Raw genomic sequence first — 20,764 nt, 5'->3', positions numbered from 1 at the left:
TTTTATGATGGAAACTTATTTGCATTGGTGCACATGTGACATGAAACCCCGGTTAACACTAGGAAAGCAGGAAGATTGCTAGCTTCTAATTTACAATTTACAAACCATGGTTTTGGGAAGTTTTCAATGCTTGAAGTTTTATTCTGTTTTTAATGTTCTGTTGAAAGCTGCCCAGAGTGGCTGGGGAAACCCAGCCAGATGGGCGGGGTAGAAATAATAATAATAATAATAATAATAACAACAACAATAATATGCTTCATGATTACTTTCCTTATAATTGCTTTAAGAATAGCTCTTAACAATCAATCATTAGTGTAGAAAGGTTTTGTGGCATTTTTTCATTCTCCCTCATACCTGTTCATTTCTGTTTCAGGCCAAATCTTGAGATCGCTTATGGCCATATGGGTCATTCCTCTTTTAGTCCCTCCTGTTTCCTGAGATCTTCATTGTGTTCAGGTCTTGGGTGTTCTTTCTGGTATGGAGACTGGAAGCAGTCTCCCTGTGTCTGTCAGTTTTCTGGCCATTGACTAGGACCAGAATATGCTTCTCCTTGCCACTGGATACTTCCATGGAGAGAGAGAAGTACATCCTCCTAGTGGTCTTTGTTCCTCTAGCTCAGCCTTTCCTAACCTTGGATTCCCAGAGGTTGTTGAACTACCACCCCCATCATTCCTGACTGCTGCTCCTGCTGGCTATGGATAATGGGGAGCAAAGGTTGGCAAAGGCAGAGGCCAGGGTGTTGTTCTCCTTAATTCTGCAGCCCCCAGGCCAGCTAATTAGAATTATACCTCAACTATAATTCTGTAGGTGGTGTGGGTAGCATGGCAGGTAAATTATGTTTCTGGGTTTTCTAACGGCTCTATCTCATTGAAAATCAAATGTTTTCATGGCTATTTTAACCATTTAGTATGAATTCTTGTTCAGTAAAACTTCCTTTTCAATAGCTTTCTTCCTGGTCTGAATCAGGGGTAGCCTGATGGTAGTGTTTTCCAAATGTTGTTGAACTCCAACTGCCTCTATGACTAGTGGTTGTAGCCCAACAACATCTGGCAGCCACTTGGTTAGCTACCCCTGGTCTAAATAGTTTTGATTTAAAACCAGTTCACTTGGCATACATTATTCAATCGTTGTACAGTAGGCAGGTCATTATCACTCCTGCATTTCAGAGAAAAGTCTGAGTGTGGTTGCGGAAGGCGGGTGTTGACTTCAAAAGAAGTCAACTCATTATTAAGGCTGAAATCCTGTGCACACTTTCCTGGGAGTAAGCCCCCATCCAAACAAATAGTACTTCTGGAAAGGCTTGTGTGGCATTCACTGTAAAACTAAGCTGCAATCCTATGCACACTTATCTGGGAGGAGCCCCTTAGAACACAATGTGACTTACTTCCTGAGTAAGCTTGCATAGGATTTCACTGCTCTTCACTAGCTATGGTAGTGCAGTCTTGATAAGTGTAAGACAATTTTGGAGAGCTTTTTATGGAATTCCATTCTTAAAATTGTTTCTATACCCTTGACTCTCTTGGTATCGATACTGCTTTTTAATTTTATAGTTTTGATTATACTTCATGTATTTGTACCCTAATTGTAAGCCACCCTAGGATATTTTGTAGAATTTCAGGATACGTATCAAGCTGAATAAGGTATAGGTGACTTCCAGTTGGTCTTTTTGGAGAAAAAGTTTAATAGGGCTATAAGAAGCATGTCTTCAGAACCTGTATGCATAGGGGTTTGGATCTGAATTTTTTTTAAACCCTGGGAAATAAATCAAACTACTACAGTATATGACATATAAAACATCTGGTGAGCATGAGAGGCCTGTTGCATTGCACTCCTCAAATGTTCCAGTGAATTCTGTTACATGCCAATGCTTGACTGATGAAAAACACTGACCTTTCCCCAGACAGATACATGCACGGTCTTGACATGACTTATTATTTCTTCTTCTGTGTTCAACAATTTGCAGAATTTTTATTTGAGATTGTTTAGTAACTGGAGGTTGCCCAGTAGCTGGGAATAGCCCAGAGTATTGCTTTGGACCCTTGTGAGCAGAGATTTAATGTATAAATAAATCTTATTAAGGTAAAATCTATGCTTATTCTTCTGAATAAAGAAGGAGTAAGACCATTTGCTGATGCAAATGTAGTAAAGGGTAGTTGTGCTTCCCTTTTTTCTGTTTTGGAGCCTTTATCCAATATTTCTGTGTAGGTTCACCTGAAGTCTATAATTAAGCCCTTAGAGCCCTGGTGCTTTCATAACCACAGAACCTTCTTACTCTCACAGAGCTGTCAGGGATAAGCTGTCATTATTGGTAAGGAGAACAGATGTGAGGTAGACACATAGTTGATTTGTCTGAAAATGACTTGGATAGAGATTTATATAGGCATTTATTGAACTTGACAAAGCTGGATTTTAATGAGCCCAATTTTGATGACATTCCCCTTATTAGAGCTAATTTAATCAATTAACATACAATGAGCTGCTGCTTTCTAATTACTGAGTGAGAAGCTTATATTCTGTCCTCTAATTTTTCCCTCTTTAAATTTAAAGACACCAGACTAAGATCTGATACAGATATAATGCTAGTTACTTGCAAATCATGGTTTACGAATCCAGTCTCGAGAACTATGCCTCTTACCTTCTCTAGATCAAATTTGTTCTTGCCTTCTCTTGTTGGTATTAATGATGGTTTAGAGCAGGGTTTCCCATTGGGCCTCCAGCTGTTTTTAGACTACAATTCCCACCATCTCTGACCATTGGTCCTGCTAGGTAGGGAGTTGTAGTCCAAGAACAGCTGGAGACCCAAGTTTGGGAAACTCTGGTTTAGAGTATAGTGTGCTCCTCGAGGTTCCTTTTATCAGTGTTTGCCAACCACTTGAAACCAGGATTACAAGTTCTCGTGTAAGTGGAGGTCACAGTACCACTTTGCTTCCTTCGTTGCTTTCATGAAAGACCAAAGCAGGCATCCTAAAGGATGCTTTATGTATAGGATAGCTGTGTAATTATGCATGTAATTATTTGAAATATTTCATACCTCCAACTGAAAGTTTTTTCAGGGCAGTTTACAGCTCAGGTTGTTCTGAAGTGGATAATTCCAGGCAAACTATCTATATACATCTGATAGTGGATAAACCATGTTTAATGAAACACTCTCAGTTGTAATTCTTACATTGAAAAATTGCAGTTCGGATAGCTTGTTTTCTTTGGTTTTATTATAAGTGCCATTTTTAGACATATGATATGACAACGGTTTTAAATGACCCCCATTTCAATTTATGTCCTCTATTTTTGCACCTTCGTACAGACAGCAGGCTTCAAAGAAGATAATGAAGTGGTCCTTATCAGAACAGATCAGTCTGGTAGAGCATGGCCTGTTAACATTCCAGGAGAACTGTTGGAACCAAGTGGCAGAAAAAAGAAGCAGAAGGTATGTGTAATAAAGATGCTTATTTCACATCTTTTGTTATAATAAATATTATTATTATTATTGTTATTATTATTATTTTCTTAAATGTAGAGTATAGGACAAGGGTTCGGGCAGGTGGATTGTGAGGAAACTCCAAATACCATATAAGAAAGCTACCAGACTATTTTACAGAATTTACTTGTATAAATTTGGGGCATTTGTATCTTGCCCAGTCAACAATGCCCTCTGGGCTGTTCACAACAATAAAATACAAGTACAGTCCAAGACTAGAACGTCAGTGCAAATGCAGATCAACACAGAAAACCAGCATAAAACCATGACGATGTTGCCATGAAATAGTCAAAAGTCAATAACTCCCCCATCCCCGCATCCTTCTCTCATGTCACTGTGAAAGACATGAAGCCACAGACATGAAGTTGGTATCTGTTTTTCTCCCAACTGGAGTGGCAATAATAAATCTTATGTAGTCCCATTTGTAATAAATGCTTATCAGTGCTTTCCCCACAAGCGTAAGAGCACCTGCCTTTGATGTACATCTTCCAATAATTTGAAGACTGTTGTGTTGACAGTGTCTAATGAGAAATTCCACAAATTCCTCGGTGTATCAGTTTGGTGCTACTTTGCTGAAATTAGGCATGCTTTGTAAAATTCAAGTGCTGAATTGGGTTAGCTTACTTTTATAAAGTTGTTTTTAGATTGGATTCATTTTAGCATAACCAGACAGTGGCACCAAATGAATATCTGTGTACTTGTTATTCGTTTTCAGGTCACTACTCACGTGGAGAAGGAAAGGGTCCGCTATTTTCAGGATGATGATAATCTGAGCCTGAAGGATTTGGTAAGAAATGAAAAGATGAGGACAGCAGAGGATCAAAATAAGCTTTTCATGAGAATGGCATCAAAGGTAAGGCCCAATGTGTCTGAATTTATATTGAAACCTAATGAGCACTTCCAATATATTAAAAACCCTTACTTTCAACCTTTTTTTAAAAAAAATTGTTTGGAATAACATACTCTAAGACAGGGGTCAGCAACCTTTTTCAGCTATGGTCTGGTCCTCCCTCAGACCATGTGGGGGGGGGGGCAGACTATATTTTGAAAAAAATAATAATGAACGAATTCCTATGCCCCACAAATAACCCAGAGATGCATTTTAAATAAAAGCACACATTCTACTCATGTAAAAACACACTTATTCCTGGACCATCTGTGGGCTGGATTGAGAAGGGAATTGGGCCGCATCCAGCCCCCGGGCCTTAGGTTGCCTACCCCTGCTCTAAGATGTATCAAGATCTTCATGTGAGTGTTTCAAGTTTGAGGAAACAATGTGATTTGTTCCAGTGCTTTATATTTGTGTTATGAATACACAATGGTATCATTTTCTTAATGTTGGTGGCTTAGACATTTTTGCAAATAATAAATAAATAAAGATAACTGGGGTCCTGGGGCAGGAGAAGAGAGAGACAGGAAGCAGTTGCAGCTACTTCACAGGCAGCAGCATTTGGGTTGCCCTCCAACTTCTGTTTGAGCCCAGATTTTCCTGGACCGACCCCAGTACACCATACTGACTTTCAGTGCATATACAATCATAATACTTTGGTGCAATACATCTTATAAAAATCTCAAGTATGTGAACTCTGTAGATAAACTTAAAGTGAAAGGTAGCAATTTTAATTTTTTTTGCTGTAATAGCACCATCTGAAGCCATTTTGTCATCTTTATTAATGAAGTGCACAGAATTGACACCCATATAATGGCTTTCTCTTTCATGCTTTCATTTGTGAGGAAAACGGGGGGCGGGGGAGCGGGGATACAGTTGAAATGGATGTCGTCTTCTTGATATTTCTGAAACTCTAAAAATGATATTCTGACTAGTGTGTGAGAAAGTGGCCCTTCAATACTGCAGAGGATTTTCATTCATCTTTTTGACTGAAATATTGGCTTTGGTGTGTCTGCATTATTTTAAATCAACGGCTGTTCCTCAGTTCTGTTGCAACCAGCAGAATAATGAAATGTGATTTCTAATGTGCAGTAAGGAAGCAAGGGTATCTTCTGTTTTTTCAGTTTGCCTTGATATATCCTTTAAACAAACTTTTTGAACTTGAAAACTTGACGGTAAAATCACATTGAGATCAGTCTCGGTGCCTTTGCTGTCAACATGAAAGTCAACTAGATTTCACTTGTGTGTAAAGCTGTCCAACTAGATAGTTTTAAAGCAGCATTATGTTTAGTAGAAACTACTGGTAGAAATAGAGATTTGTGAAGGAGGAAGGCACCTTGGAGTAAATACAATAATCAATTCCGAGAAACGGAAAGAGTAAGAGTAGCAAAACGAGAAGTGTTAAATTTTAGGGAAGAGACATTTTTTGACACGTTTGAAAATTAAGAACCAGATACTGTTGGGAAGAATTACTAACTAGAGATTGAGAAGGGGATGGAGTTGGATGAATTTAAAATTGCTTGCAAGTAGCTCAGTGATTGACTACATGCTTTGCAGGTAGAAGGTCCCCAGTGTCAGTTCCTGGCATCTCTAGCTAAAAAGGCCAGGAAGCACATGATGGAAGAGAAAGCCCTCTGTTTGAGGTCATGGAGAAATGCTGCCAATCAGAAAACATAAACATAAGGCAGATTCCTAGGTTCCAAATGTGAGGACTTACCAGTTTCATAAGCTGGACAGGGAAATAGACGTCTGCCTTGAGTGTGAGAGGGGAAGTACAGAGCCCTACCACCAGCAGCTCCTCTCCCTTATTCTTCCAACCACTGAATATATCTCTCACCTGCCCAGGCCACCTCTTGCATTTGGAAAGCTGCTTTGCATTGTAGACAAGGGCAATCCAGACACAGTAGGAGACATTGGATCTATCCACCATTGCGCAAGACAAGTATTGTTGTTTTGTTTCAGTAGGAAGAAGCTGTTGGCAGACAATCTAGTAATGTGCGGATTAGTTGGCAAACCTAGGCTTCAGCAGTCATAGTAGGACTTAAACTAGTAATAAGGAAAATTTGCATAATGAATCCTCATCAATGCGATATTTAATTAACACCTGGATAAAAGCTCCCTTCATTTTATTGCATTAGAGCTGAGCCCTAAATACATTTACAGTGTTTATGTATATATATGTATATATATAATTCACAGTCCTTTCGGCTAAAACCTATTGTTTTTCCTAACACCAGCAGGGTTCTGTTTCTCCCCCCCCCCCAGCTTCCTGTCATGTATTTGGAGTATAACATTCCTGAAATCTAAATGCTTCCATTTAAAATGGGTGATGTCAGTGTTACCATGGCAATTGAAAATCGCACGGATCCATTTTATACAATCTATACACCTTTTTCCTTTCTGGCAGATTTTCAGAACAGCAGTAACGCTTCTTGCATTCATGTAGAAGGTGTATCTTGAATTGCGATTGCGTTAGTGTTATTATGGGAGAAACAAATGTTCAGTGGGTGAAGGCAAGGGAGAAGCGTATCAGCTTACGAAAGACGGTGAATGGAAAACTAGTTGCACAACCGTAGTAATAAATAGAGCCCAAATACGCAAGCATGTGTTAACAGGACTTTATATAACAGAAGGTGGGATTTTTTAAAATTTTTAATTTTTTTTTTTGCTTTTCTCCACTATACTTTGAGATGGCATTCTTAGGCAAAGTATACATTTTTATGTCGGTTTTTGTGTGTGGCTCTGCTGCCACTTTCCTAAAAGCCGTCCCCATAACTGGAAACTGAAGAAAGGAGAGAGAAAAGTTGTAGTCAACTTCGTGCCTCAGCATCCTAGCCAGCTGCGCACATTCTGGGGCAAGCCAAGCCTGTACTAAAGGGAAGGACTCCACTTGAACTGGGATGGAAACAGACAGTTGGCGCTTAAAATAAAAAAAGGTGGCAGAGCAGCTGTTAAATTGATGGGAGGGGGTAAAGCTGGTAAGAGCTGAGGAGGCGCCATTTGGAATGAATCTCACCCACAGGGATGAATTTAGAATGCGGGTGGCATAGAACTAGGCTTGTGAGTGCAGGAGCACAGCATAGCAATTCAGAGAGGCCAAAGCACCACACTTGAAGAGAGAGATGGTCTTCAAGTGTTTACCGTATATACGCGAGTATAAGCCGACGCAAATATAAGCCGAGGCACCTAATTTGACCACAAAAAACTGGGAAAACTTATTGACTTGAGCATAAGCCGAGAGTGGGAAATGCAGCAACTACTGGTAAATTTCAAAAATAAAAATAAATAAAATTACATTAATTGAGACATCAGTAGATTAAATGTTTTTGAATATTTATTTCAAAGAAAAACAGGGGCAAGGAGTTCCATAGGCTTGACTCTGCACCACAGGAATAAGCGCTTTCTTTTATTTGCCCCCTCCCCTCTTCCAACAGTTAGGCTTTCCTTTTTATTTCTTTGGTGTATTTTATGTCCAATATTTCCATCCCCCTACAACCTCTATCAATAAATGGGACTGATTCCTGTGTCTGAGGGGGTTTATTTTCAGGCCCTTTTCTTCCCTCCCCAAAGACCCCTCCCTTCCCAAACAGCCAAGCTGTGAATGGATCCAAAGGAAGATAAGAGTTGCAGAGCTCCTGTGACCTTGCCTCCTCCTGGGCTTTGCAGAGAGGAGGGGGGCAAGAGGCTCTGTTCCTTGACTTGGGGGTCCTTCCTGCACCCTCCCCTTCATCCCAGGGACCCCCTCTTCTCCCCAATGGACCCTTTGCAAGATGAGCAGAGACTCACTGGATTCAGGAGGCGCCAGGGATGCAGCACGTGCAGAAGAGAGAGACAAAGGCCCCCTCCTCCTTTTGTAGGTGGGCTTGGTATTTCCTGACCTCTCTAGGAATCCCACTCAATCCTTTTTAACCCTTGGCAAGCCAGTGCCCCCAGCTTCTCTGATCCTGTCCTGTGCCTTTCGCAGGAAAGAGCTTCTCTCCACTTCTCTCCCCCCCCCCCAACTGACAGAGGGGGAAGCATTGTGCAGTGCTTCTCCGATCCTCCATTCTGTGCCTTTCTGCTGGTGAGTGGAGGCAGAGGCGTCTTTACCCTTCCAGCTTGTGTCTGGAGGCGCTAGGACCTCGCAGACAGCTGCAAACGCACGGGATGGGATCGTGCGGGGATCAGAGAAGACGGAGAAGAGCGTCTCAGATCTCCATCCTGCGCATTTCCTGGTGGGGTGGGGGGGGAGGGAAGCGGAGAGAAACTCTTTCTCTCCGCTTTTCCTACCCAACCACCTCGCAGACGCGTCTCAGATCTCCATCCTGCGCATTTCCTGGTGGGGTGGGGTGGGGAAGCGGAGAGAAACTCTTTCTCTCCGCTTTTCCTTCCCAACCACCTCGCAGACAGCTGCAAACGCACAGGACGGGATCGGAGAAGATGCCCCCGTCCTGCACATTTCCCGGTGGGGTGGGGGGAGGGATAGGAAAGCGGAGAGAAGCTCTTTCTCTCTGCTTTTCCTTCCCCACCGCCCGCCTCACTTGCGCATAAGCCGAGGGCGACTTTTTCAGCCCAAAAAATGGGCTGAACCCGCCTCTCTCCCTTCGGGTGGTGAAGGAAATTAACCCTTTAAGTGACTGCTGCTACAACAATCAATTGAAAGCATTTTGAATTTGAAAGCTGAGTCTGTTGAGATCTCCTTTTGGGGGTTAACTGAGGAAAAAATATCTCCGTTTGAAGTTTTGGTCTTTATACTCCGACATCGGAAGAAATGGCGGCGATTTGGACTTGCGTAGGAAAAAATTGAGACAAAGGAAGGAAAAGACAGGAAACGTAACTTGATACCCACCTCCCCCCGAAGATGTTGGACTTTGCGCTTATGTTGGCACTGAAGGACTGGGAGGATGAGGAAAAGTTTACTGTCTTTCAATTGGAACTGCTTGATCGAAAATTAAGAGCCTTGAGTGGGATTATAAATGGAAAGAATTTGTTTTCCACAGAGGAGGCTTTTCGAAAGTTTTATTCAATGGAAACAGACTTTTGCAAAGAGCTGGAAGATGTGTTGGAAGGATGGTTTGAGATGGCTGAGCAAATCCGAGTGGAACAGGGGCCGATTTCAGGGGGTGGCAGTAGCCCTGGAACGGAAAGATTTTTAATATCCAGACTCCGAGGTGGCAGTTCGGGGTCGAGGGACACAGAATTAAGATTTCTACAAGAAGAAGAAGTATGGTACAAAGGCACGGAGAAACTCCGAATGGAGAGGATGAACATCTTGGAGCTCGATGCAGGGTTTGTTGTGGGTGCAACCTGGATCTGTGGACATTCAGAAGAATATAATAGGAGATCCGGTTCTGGTGAAAGACAGGAGAAGATAATGGACAGAAGGGGAGTGGGTTGAACCAATTAATGTATAATATAGATGGTCTGCCATGGTACCCGAGATCGGAGTGTGAAGTCTGTTAATTACAAGTCTATTTTAAATAAGTAAGGAGATATTGAATTTAAGTGAAAAGCAGCATGATAAATGATAGAAGAAACAAGTTTAGCTGTAAGAATATTTGGTTAAGTTTTAGGTTATAATGCAAAGATTAAGACAAAGGTGTTTTTTCTTTTTTAAGTAAAGTTAATCTTTATAGAGAAAAGTTGTTAAGGAAATAGTGTACTGTTTTAAAACCGAAGGTGTATAGGCGGGGGAAGTCAAACGTCAAGATTTGGAACTAGAAATTTTTTTTTTTTAGTAAGGTATACAGATAAGAAGAAGAATCCTGACATTATGTGTATTTGTATTTGTTTTGATATTTGTAGGTGTGGGGGTTGGGTTTGTGTTATTTTGTGAAAATGTCAATAAATTCTGTTTTAAAAAAAACAAAAAATGGGCTGAAAAAGTCGGCTTATGCGCAAGTATATACGGTATATGCTAATGACTCTGAGCCGGGGTGAGTGAACTGGAGTGCTTGGTATTAGAGGCCGGCATTGATAGAATAGAGATGATGGATACTTGGTGGAACAGAGAGAACCAATGGGACATATCGTAGTTATCTCTGGATATAAATTCTGTAGGAAAAACAGAGAAGGATGTGCTAGAGCTGGTGTCGCTCTGGATGTCCAAGAGAGCATTGTATCCAGCAAGCAAGGAAACCCAAAAGGGGCAGAATTCTGATAACCAAAAGATAGCTGAGAGATAGCAGTCCTGCTGCTTAAGAGGCGGAGATTTCCGCTTCAGCATTGTAGATGGGGATCACATCATTCAAATAACACGCCTTTCTTAAAAGACCCCCTTTGGCCTGTAACTGTGGTTGTAGGGTACGTACTAACACACTTAAATGCTCTGTGTGGCTGCCATCTTGTTTAATAAAAATGGCTTCAATTAATCATATATGTCGGACCAGGGTAGTTTGGATACCAGGAGTATCTGACTGGCATGTATGGTTACACTTCCATGGGAAGCTTATGTAAGTTCCTTGCCTGTGGTTATCTTCACCATCACGTTTTAATGGGGCCTCACAGTGTTATGGATCAGTTTGTCCAGTTTCATAAGAAGTTGCTAAAAAAATGGCGCATTGCTGGGGCAGGATCGCTTTCTCGCTTGCCTTTTGATTTTAAAGAAGATTAGATGAGCTCTCCTATAGTGGTGTACTGCAAGAGAGTGCAGAACTGGGGACGGTAACAATACCCTTTATTTTTTTAATTTTATTTCAAAATTGAGAATAGTAGAGCATATATATTAATAATAACTTGTTATAATGAATTGGAATAAGGAAGTGATACTGGATTGTGGGAAACTTTATGGCCACACTTCTGTAGTCAGTATGTCAAAAATCATGGGAGGAATTCAATGTCACACTGTTAGAACCAACTACCCTATCCCTCCTCATTTGCTGTTCAGAACGTTCTCTTGCAACCCCCACTCCAGCCAATTTAATGCAGAATTGAAGTGCTGCAGTTGCGTATGGACCTTGCCACGTGTTGTATATCATATTCCATACGGATGTTGCCTAAATAATCAAACAGCATGATAACATAATAAGAATACAGTGCTACCTTGGAAGTTGAACGGAGTCTGTTCCGGAAGTCTGTTCGACTTCCAGAACTTTTGGGAACCAAGGTGCGGCTTCTGATTGGCTGCAGAAAGCTCCTGCAGCCAATTGGAAGCCATGGGATTTGCGTCAGATGTTCGGGTTCCAAAGAACGTTCGCAAACCTGAACACTCACTTCCGGTTTTTGATCGTTCAAGTGCCAAAGCGTTCGACTCCCAAGGCATTTGAAAACCAAGGTAAGGCTGTAATGTGCTTCATCTTTATGCATTTTTTGTTCTTGTCAGCTTTTTTCATATGTGTACCCTGCCTCTTCCACCCAGCAAGGCAGTGTTACCTGTCATCACCCACAACAGCCCTGAGAGATTGGGCTGAGAGTTGGTGATTTGCTCAAGGTCATCGAGGAAACTTCATAGCCAAGGAGGAATCCCTGATCAAAGTCCATCTTTGTCCACATTGACTAAATCTTCCTTTTGCTTCAGTTTTCAGACAAAACGGATAGAGAGTACTACACTCTGGATGATATGTTTGTTTCCAAAGCGGCAACGGGCGAGCGAAGCGGTGAGGAAGATGGAAGGCAAAGGAATCAAGCAATCCGTGAGCATCAGCATCTTGCTGCACGCATGGAGAAGTGCGCTTACTGCTTTGGTAGCCCTGAACTTCCAAAACACCTGATTATTGCAATTGGTAACAAGGTAAGGAAGCAGCACAGCCTGTTCTGAGATGGAAATAGGAAGAAATAAAAGAGGGCTGTTTTCCATTCCGTGGTTTTATGAGATTAAAAGTGAGATTGCTTCTTGTGACATGAGTTATTGTCTTTGAATGTTCCCGGCCCTTCCAATTAGGAGGAAAGAGCCACTTCCTCAAGGGTGCGACTAAAATGATACGATTCTTGTCTTGAATGATCAAGTTAATCTTCGTCAGTACTTCAGATTTGCAGGTGACCTTGCTGCAATGATATGCAAGAGCTGAATATTTAGGTTGCACAAGGTGGGTAAATAATTTGGAGGCCAAATCGTGGTAAGAGAAAAAGGGTCATAGAGGGGAAGTTGAAATTAGAAGCCAGAAAACATAATAAGGTCCACAAAGGCAAAGCAAAGTCATCCAGATTTCAGCAGCACTATAGACAGTAGTCACTGCCTTTTAAAATAAATTTTGGGTTACGGTAGTTGCAAAGTGCATGTGGAAGATTTTAATTGAGAATCAAGGTCACCAACTTGCTGCAGTCCAGATGGCATTGAACTACAACTCCCAACATCATAACTATTGGCGGTGTTGACTGAGACTGATGGGAGTTGTAGCCCCCAAAATGTTTGGAGGATACTGTTCCTGTTTTAGACTTTCCTATTTGCCCCACCCACCAACCTCAAAAAACTTGTCAGAAGTATATGCTTACTTCAAGATCCATAGTTCAACAAGAATCTTATTTCTTCAAGTTTATTGCCCCCCAAAAGTATTCTGCCTTTCACCCATCCAGACACTCTGGGTGACCAAACATTTAAACTAAAATACATGTACAGTTCAACAAAATGTAGATAAAAATAACCAGAAACAGACCACAGGATGCATGCTTAGCTTTGACCTCAGTAATGACTGGGCTAAAACTTAAAACACAACAAAAGGAACAGAGGACAAGGGAAGGGAGGATCATGTTTCCTGCTTGGCAGGGGGTTGGACTGGATGGCCCTTGTGGTCTCTTCCAACTCTATGATTCTATGATTCTATGCAAAGGCAAGGCTCATTGCACTCCTTGCAAAGGTGTGGTTTATTGCTTTGTCCAAATGAGGAAAAAGACAAGTATAACCACGCATAGGAGAAGCATACACTGACTCAGGGTTGCATGAAATTGTGTTTGCGGTTTTCTGTATGTGGTATAACGTCTTAGGTGGCATCTCTTTGATAATATCTGACATAGCATTTACTTTTTAAAAATTCCCTGCATCATAGAATAAAAGTGTTTCTACAGTATGCTTTAGCATATAATTGCCATAACAAAAGATTATTTTATTTTATTTTTGTACAGCAAAATAGACTAAGACTAAATACTGTCAGTGAGGATAAAGGCTTAAGCGTCAGAGTGAGCTGCCTTAACACATTGAGTTGCCTTGAATTTCTTGTATGAAATGCTGCCGCAGAATGATTATTTTGAGAGGCTTGCGTTGATGATGATGATTTTTCAGTAACAAACTTACAGAGAATAAAAGGCTTGCTCTGGAGGGCTCGCAATCTGCAAATCAGTAAAGAGACCAGGGCAGCAGGGAGCATAAAAAAGAGGGTAATATATGATTATAGCAGTTACATATACTGAGGTTTATAAATAGCATTGTTGGATCCATAAGAGAATATTCCAGAATCCACAATGGGCAATACATTTATGAGGACCAACCAAAACGTGGCATGCCCTTCAGTTCTCTGGAGTTCTTAACTGTGGAAATTGTTAAACAAGGGTGGGGCTGGGGAGGCAAGGGAGGGAGAGTACAAAAATTAGGGTGAATTTGTAGCCATGGGGTTAGGTTGTACACTCTGTGGAAATTGCAGGAATAATTCTCTGCTAGGTGTTACAGGTATCAGGTTGCATACCCAGGATTCTGCGATGAAGAAGAAATGGCTACTTCTGGGTTTTTTTTTAAGAGCACAAAATCTAACTTGTAACCCAGATCTGGCTTAGTTAGTGCAGGGTGTGGGACATGGGGATTTGTGCCAGAGGCTTCGTGAAAAAAAAGGGGGTTTAAAGTAAAAATCTTTCCCAGTCTGCATCTGTACTGGAATTATTTTCAGGTGTTTCGCTTGCTGTATCTTACACACATTTGCCTCTTTGGGCTCCTTCAGGAGGGAGGACAGAACATAAAATACATAAATAGAAGCTTAAACCATCTTGTATTTCACCCCCCCCCCTTCTAGGTCTTCCTGTCATTGCCAAACTACCAGTCTCTTACTGAAGGCCATTGCTTGATAGTTCCTATGCAGCACCACATTGCAGCCACTCTTCTAGATGAAGACATCTGGGAAGAAATCCAGGTAGGCTTGATGTGACTTGTTGCGTGGATTCATATCTAAACACCGAACCAGCCAAACTTGGCACTTTTAGTCCTCTTAATTTCAGTGGGGAACATTTAAGCATCTGTTTGCTCCTTCATTGTAATTGGTGGGAATTGGAGTTTTCTTTTTGGTGGGATTGTCCCTTTTGCTGTGAGAAGGGCAGGCTGCCGCTTGGGGTGGGGTGGGGAAGGGACCGTTATATGCAGCTTGCTCCTTGCAGCCGTGATATGGTAGATGTATTCAGAGATGAGTTGCCTTCTCCATCATCTGTTGGAATAATACACAAGGGGCTTCTGAGTGCTTTATTTGAAGACTTTGAATAGATGGGATTTTTTTTATAACTGAAATCATTTAGAGAGTTATGGGAAGTTCATAGCCAAAACTTAACTTTCTGCAACTGAGACTTTTTCTTCAGGCTACAAATCAGCATTCTGAATATATGCTGTGAAGTATAAAAATAACACAAAGTGGGTGTATAAAGGTTAGCGACATTTAACATGCCAGTTTATCCAACCCAAATAACCTGATTTGAAAGAGAAATTTCAATACTGTTTGTTTGAATCAGTATAGTACTTGCACATCTATGCCAAGCACTGGACCACATTAAACGGCTAGTATATCTACAAATTGGCATAAAAGAATATGGGCCCAGTTTATATTGAACAAGCTTGTGTACTTCGGACATAGAGCAATCTCTAAGTGGATCAAGTTGGGATGCGTCTGTGATGGTTTGGTTAGGTTAGACACCAAGCAAAAAAGAAAGAGGTTTGCATTTTCCAGAGTTCTCATGCTGCTTCGCATACCTGGTGCGAATCTCTCTCACTGATCAGTCTAAAGTTGAGGATAGTAAATTCAGACTACAACTTTGCCCTTGGTGCATCAAGAGTCTCTTTAATATACGACATGGAGATTTTTGGAGTCCAGCATACTTAAAATACCTTAGCTGAGCTCCTTGGTAACGATTTATTCTCAAACCAGACATTAATGTTATTAAACTGAAAGCACATGGACAGTTTACATTTGAAGATAATGTTTATTTGGGAGGATTAATTGAGTGAGCAAGAGGTCATTCAAGTTTCTAGGATTTGGTCTCATGTAGGAGGCAAATGAAATTTAACTAAGAGCTAAATATAAACTCTTGGAATATCAATATAATGGGAAAGTGTAATTAAATATGCCTGGGAAATTCTGAAAAAATGCTTAGAAGATACCTTTATTCCACAAACAGCATGTCTCCAGAGTAGCTTGGCTAATTATGGACCCACTAAATAAATAAAAGTCTTAACAGAGCTTTTATAATCACTGGGAAGATGCAGAGGTCTTTTAAATTTGTTTTCTGTTAACAAAATCTCTTTCATGCTCCCTTTCCCTTGCAACATGCCGAGGCACTTGTCATTTAAAACATCTGTTTCTGCTTTCTACTGGTAGTGCATGGCTTAATTATTCCAGTTCAGGCTAAGAAAGTATAGAGATAAGCATGAAAAACAAGCAAACCCCAAAATCATGCACTAAGTTTCGGTCACCCTCAATATTCCAGTAATACTTTGTAAACACCAAGTTAACAGTGTTGATAGCAAGCCTAGACAAGCATAGTAAGTTTTAAAACAAGCATAGTAAGTTTTATTTTGTTTCTGAATTGCATGAACATTATCTACCATGCCCATTCTAAGGAACTATAGGGAGCCATTATGTTGTCTAATTGATTTAAATTAGTGTGGTTACATCAGAAGTGTACGTGGGAATTTTTTTTTTTACCTTATATAGAACAATTAGTGTATTTCTTACAGCCAGCCAGCCAAAAATACAAAATGCAGAATCGCACCCTCAATAAAAATCAGTCAAAATAAAATAAAACGATACGCTAAGAACTGACAACCATAAGAAGTCTTAAAGATAGGTTTTCAAATTTTCACCATCTGTGAAGATGTTTGTTCTTCCAAAAATACTCAAGAGGCTCTCTAAAGACCAACCTGGAAACAGTCTTGTAAAAGGATGATTTATATATTTTTTGACCCCCCCCCCAATAAAAAAACTTAAGGTAAAATAGCACATGAAGGTGATTATTCAATGAAATGATTCCCTTGAAATGCCAAGGCTTATTGACTCACTGAACACCAAACTACTATGGCCAGATAGAAGTGAGCATGTGTAAAGGCCAACCAGAGTTGTTGAGCTTGAGGATTTAACCACAGGACATATACTGCCACAGGGGCTGGATTAAATCGACAAGCAGGCCGGATTAGGCCCCCGAAACGGACTTTCGACATGTCTGTTCTGTAGGATATAAAAACTCATGTCAATATCTTGGCATAAGCTCAGTTGATTGCTTAAAATGAGAGGCCGTTTTGCTTAGGATCAAGTGTATCTCCGTAGGCCATGCTTGGCACAAGCGTGCTGATCTCAAGGGAAATGGAAAGAATGCAGGAAAATGGAAGATTGCAGCACCAATCCTGCTTGAGGACCTCTTACCTAGTTGTGAAAATGCACAGGGGTCTCTCAGCATCTTCTGGCTATAAAATTTTGTCAAGATATGGCACTTCCATTAAAAAAATATTGTATGTAGCAAGTTAATTATGTATTGCACAGGGAAGGGGAAATGTCGTTTAGACCAACTAGAATTTGAAAAGCAAATGTAGGTTGTTTATCAAAAGCTTAGAAGTTTAGTGACAGCCACCTAGTAAGTTGCCTTATTTTTTTTTAATAAGACTGTTGGTCCATTTAGTTCAGTGCTGACTGGCAGTAGCTCTCCAGAGCTTCAGATGCCAGGAACTGAATGTAGAGCCTTGTGCATTCAAAGCAAGTGCTCTACCACTGATTTACTGCCTTCTTGAAGCTCTTTAAATTACCTTAGTAGCTGCGGTGGCGGCGGCAAAAGAGCATTTCCCCATTTAATTTGCTTTGAAAATCTCCAAAATATCATTGGTAGAATGGGTGCTAGTGGAAGTGACAGGCAGTAATGTGTCAGCTGTTGAATTAATTCTTCGTTTCCGCAACTAGAACAGGATAATGAACAGTTCTGCTTACTGATGTGTGATTCTTGAAAATGCTGGCCAGGGGGTCGTTTCAATTTAATTTGCATTTAAATGTCATGGCTTCTCGGACATGCTGGTGCCAGTATTTTTGCTTGACAGCCGTTAGCTTCCCTTCACGGCCTTTGCTTGGCTGCTTCATAGCAATCTTGAGGCAGATGTGCTTTTTTCGGGGAGAAATGTAAACTGTAAAGCAAAGTCAGAGATGGAAACTTCATGTGCCCTTCCTTCAGATATTCTCTAAATAAATTTTGCAGAGAACTTCCTTTGACCTCACAAGTGCTATAAACTTTGCCCCCGCCCCAGCTATTGTTTTAAACATGCACCACTGCACAACAGAACCAAGTGCTATTTGGCAAGAGAGTTGGGAAATACCATTCTAGCTTGGGAAATGTTTCCATAACTTGACCCTGTGGCTCTTAAAGACCCAGTATCTCTTAAGTGTCATTCTTTAAAAGATGCAAAAGCTCGACCCTGACAATAAATGTATATGCTATTCTACTGGAGTACTGGAGTACAGAAGCACAGGATTCCTAGCATGCCAGAAGATGACCACAAACTAGTATTTCTGCACCATTGAGGACCCCATTCTCCCATGTGTCACAGTGGTTTCTGGTACAGCATGAATGTGCTGGATAACTCATCTGGTTGCCCATCCTCACTGAAGCAGGTGATACGAAATATTTTTCTTCGAGACCCTGGAGGACTCTTACCAGTCAGAGTCACTTGGTATAAAGCACCATAATGTGTTCATTATAATTTTTAGGGAGAGGGCTGTGCAACCTTCTTCAATTGTCAAATGTGTGAATTAGGCAACAACTTTGACTTCTCTGGGAAAGAAGAGCATATTTCTTTTGATTTATGGATGTGTGCATTGGTGTGCATCATTTGGTCTTGTGATAAACGAATGCCATTGCTTTCACATGTTTTCCACAAACGTTTAGAACGACAAAACATCAAAAGCAAATATGCAGTTTTGTTTGGAAATGTAGCACAAGGGAGCTGATTTCCAGTGTGACCCATGAAGATAATGAGGTTGTAAAATGAAATGTGAATTCTGTGATTTATGGCCCTGGCACATTTCAAATGCTCAGTCAGCTTAAGTTACGTCAGGCTTTTGGTTTCCAACTTGTTATAATTTCATATGAGCTCAATTTGAAATAAGTTCTTGGCACCTGCCTCCTCTTGCCGGATGCCGTCGCACCATTTCAAGTTTGGGTACCAAAATCATCTCTCATTTATTGGAAAGCTAGACTGTGATTTCTACCTTATCTGTTTGTTTTAAAACATGCCAGCTTCTAGGCACCACTCAAGATAGAAACTGATCTACTCCATAATCAGTTGTGACATTCTATCCTATAGAGGAAAATGAGTGACTATACACACGGGTCAAGTCTGTTACAGTACCAGGTTGGGTAAACCTCTGCACAATGGAGATGAGAGACCCAAGATTGCTTTTCTTTAAGGAAATATTAGTATCTGACTTAAAGGTCAATCATGCCTGATGAAAATGTCACTTTTTGATAAATTGTGTAATTGGAGGGATGGTGGCATTTGGAGTCTATGCAAGTCAAGGTATTAACTTTTGAGGAAATGAAACTCTGAGGCCTCCCATGGTTTCTGCTTCCATTTATGATGCCCTCCAATTTTTTGAACTTCAGTGCGCCTTTCATTTGACAGAAAACAGCACCTAAAGTTGCCATTATGCACGTAGTATAAATATTTAAAATTACTCATCATGTTCCAGTGTTGAGCTCATTTTATTTTGAATGCAATGCGACATTAACCTATGAAAGTTTGACTTCTCAGTAATGCCAGACACTTACCGCAGCTGTTGCCTAACACTTCTGTGATTGAAAACTATACGTATTTTGACACTTCTTGCTCCACTCCCCCTCTTTTTTTACAGATATTCAGGAAAGCTTTGGTGAAGATGTTTGAAGCTCAAGAGTTGGATTGTGTCTTCCTTGAGACAAACTTAAATTTAAAGAAGCGATACCACATGGTATATGAATGCATCCCACTCCCAAAGGAAGTGGGTGATATGGCTCCCATATACTTTAAGGTATCTACAAATTTTCCAGTTTCCTCAGTTTTGTGTTTTGACCATACCACTTTTGGTTTTTTAAAACTGAACTGAATTGGCAGTTTTCTTTTTTTTAAACCTAACTAAAGTTGGTGATGTGAAGCTCAAAAAAGCAAATAGATTCCCTAAAATACATCAGATTAACTTAACTCCCCTTCTTCAAGTGAAATTTATTTCACTTCTTCAAGTTTCCCAAACTATTTGTTTGAGCGAAACTGGAAGTATAGAAAGTAGACTTCTGAAGGAAACAGGTATTGTTGTATCATATTAATCCTGCTGTGCAGATTGGATAGCCCACTATGGCCCATGAGTTGGCAGCATGAACAGCCAGGGTTTTTTAAAAACCATATTTTCCAACTGCACAAACTCCCTACCGGACATCCCACACTAAAAATAATGGAGCGGAGGGAGCCGAACGAACACAAAGCATGCTTTGCTCCTTGCTTATGCCCTGTCTCAGTGGTTTTTCTTATGTACAAAAAAGGGCCAATATAACTTAATTCATTCCTGTGGCCTTTTTAATTCGGCAAACTGAAAATTCTCATTTCAAGGTAATTGTATCAGGCCCAAGTTAGACCGTAGTTGTGAAGCTATAAAAACTGAAAGGCACTGAATAAAATTAGTATAAAATCAGTCTTCATTATGCATTAATGCATGTAAATTGAATTCTACAAATTGGAGAAATGTCACAAAGTTAGTTTCTGGCATTATAAAATTAATATTCATTCTTGGAATTGCACAGTATTCTAACTGCATTTTATTTATTTATTACAAATCAAGTTCTACTTTATGGCATATGGTGCCATTCTGAAAGTGTTTCATATGTTGTTGCAATATTTTTTTCAGAAAGCCATAATGGAGTCTGATGAAGAATGGTCCATGAATAAAAAGCTGATTGATCTATCTTCGAAAGATGTTCGCAAGTCGGTATGTATTGAAGCTTGTCCCTTATAACATGTGGGCACTTGTTTTTTGTTCTCATTTTTTTAAAAAAAAGTGGGCCAGGTTTTAAAGGACCCAGAGCAGTAAAAGGAGAAAAGACAATTAAAATACAGTTTATGTAAGACGTGAGGTTTTAATTCACAAGTCAAATACCGTTGAAGTGGTGTTAATACACAGATCTTCTGCTGGAGTTCCGAAAGTTAAAATGGATAAATTGATGCCAGTAACACAAACCTTTTAAAGATTACTCCTGGTTTTGCAAGGCACTAGCTATCATGGCTGAGGGTTTCG

The 20,764-nt window shown here is 40.4% G+C and overlaps 1 protein-coding gene across 1 annotated transcript in view; it reads left to right on the top strand.

Annotated features, from left to right (window-relative positions):
* CWF19L2 (CWF19 like cell cycle control factor 2) overlaps nt 1–20,764 on the top strand; it is a 71,744-nt gene that overhangs the window by 47,856 nt on the left and 3,124 nt on the right. The window contains exons 11-16 of the mRNA XM_033146222.1: nt 3,302–3,424; nt 4,191–4,328; nt 11,860–12,072; nt 14,279–14,395; nt 19,355–19,510; nt 20,378–20,458. Of these exons, the coding sequence (XP_033002113.1) occupies nt 3,302–3,424; nt 4,191–4,328; nt 11,860–12,072; nt 14,279–14,395; nt 19,355–19,510; nt 20,378–20,458 (828 nt within the window). The remainder of the gene's footprint in view (nt 1–3,301; nt 3,425–4,190; nt 4,329–11,859; nt 12,073–14,278; nt 14,396–19,354; nt 19,511–20,377; nt 20,459–20,764) is intronic.

The sequence above is a fragment of the Lacerta agilis genome, chromosome 4, assembly GCF_009819535.1.
Source record: "Lacerta agilis isolate rLacAgi1 chromosome 4, rLacAgi1.pri, whole genome shotgun sequence".
Lineage (NCBI taxonomy): Eukaryota > Metazoa > Chordata > Lepidosauria > Squamata > Lacertidae > Lacerta > Lacerta agilis.
This window is presented reverse-complemented; position numbering and strand designations above follow the sequence as displayed.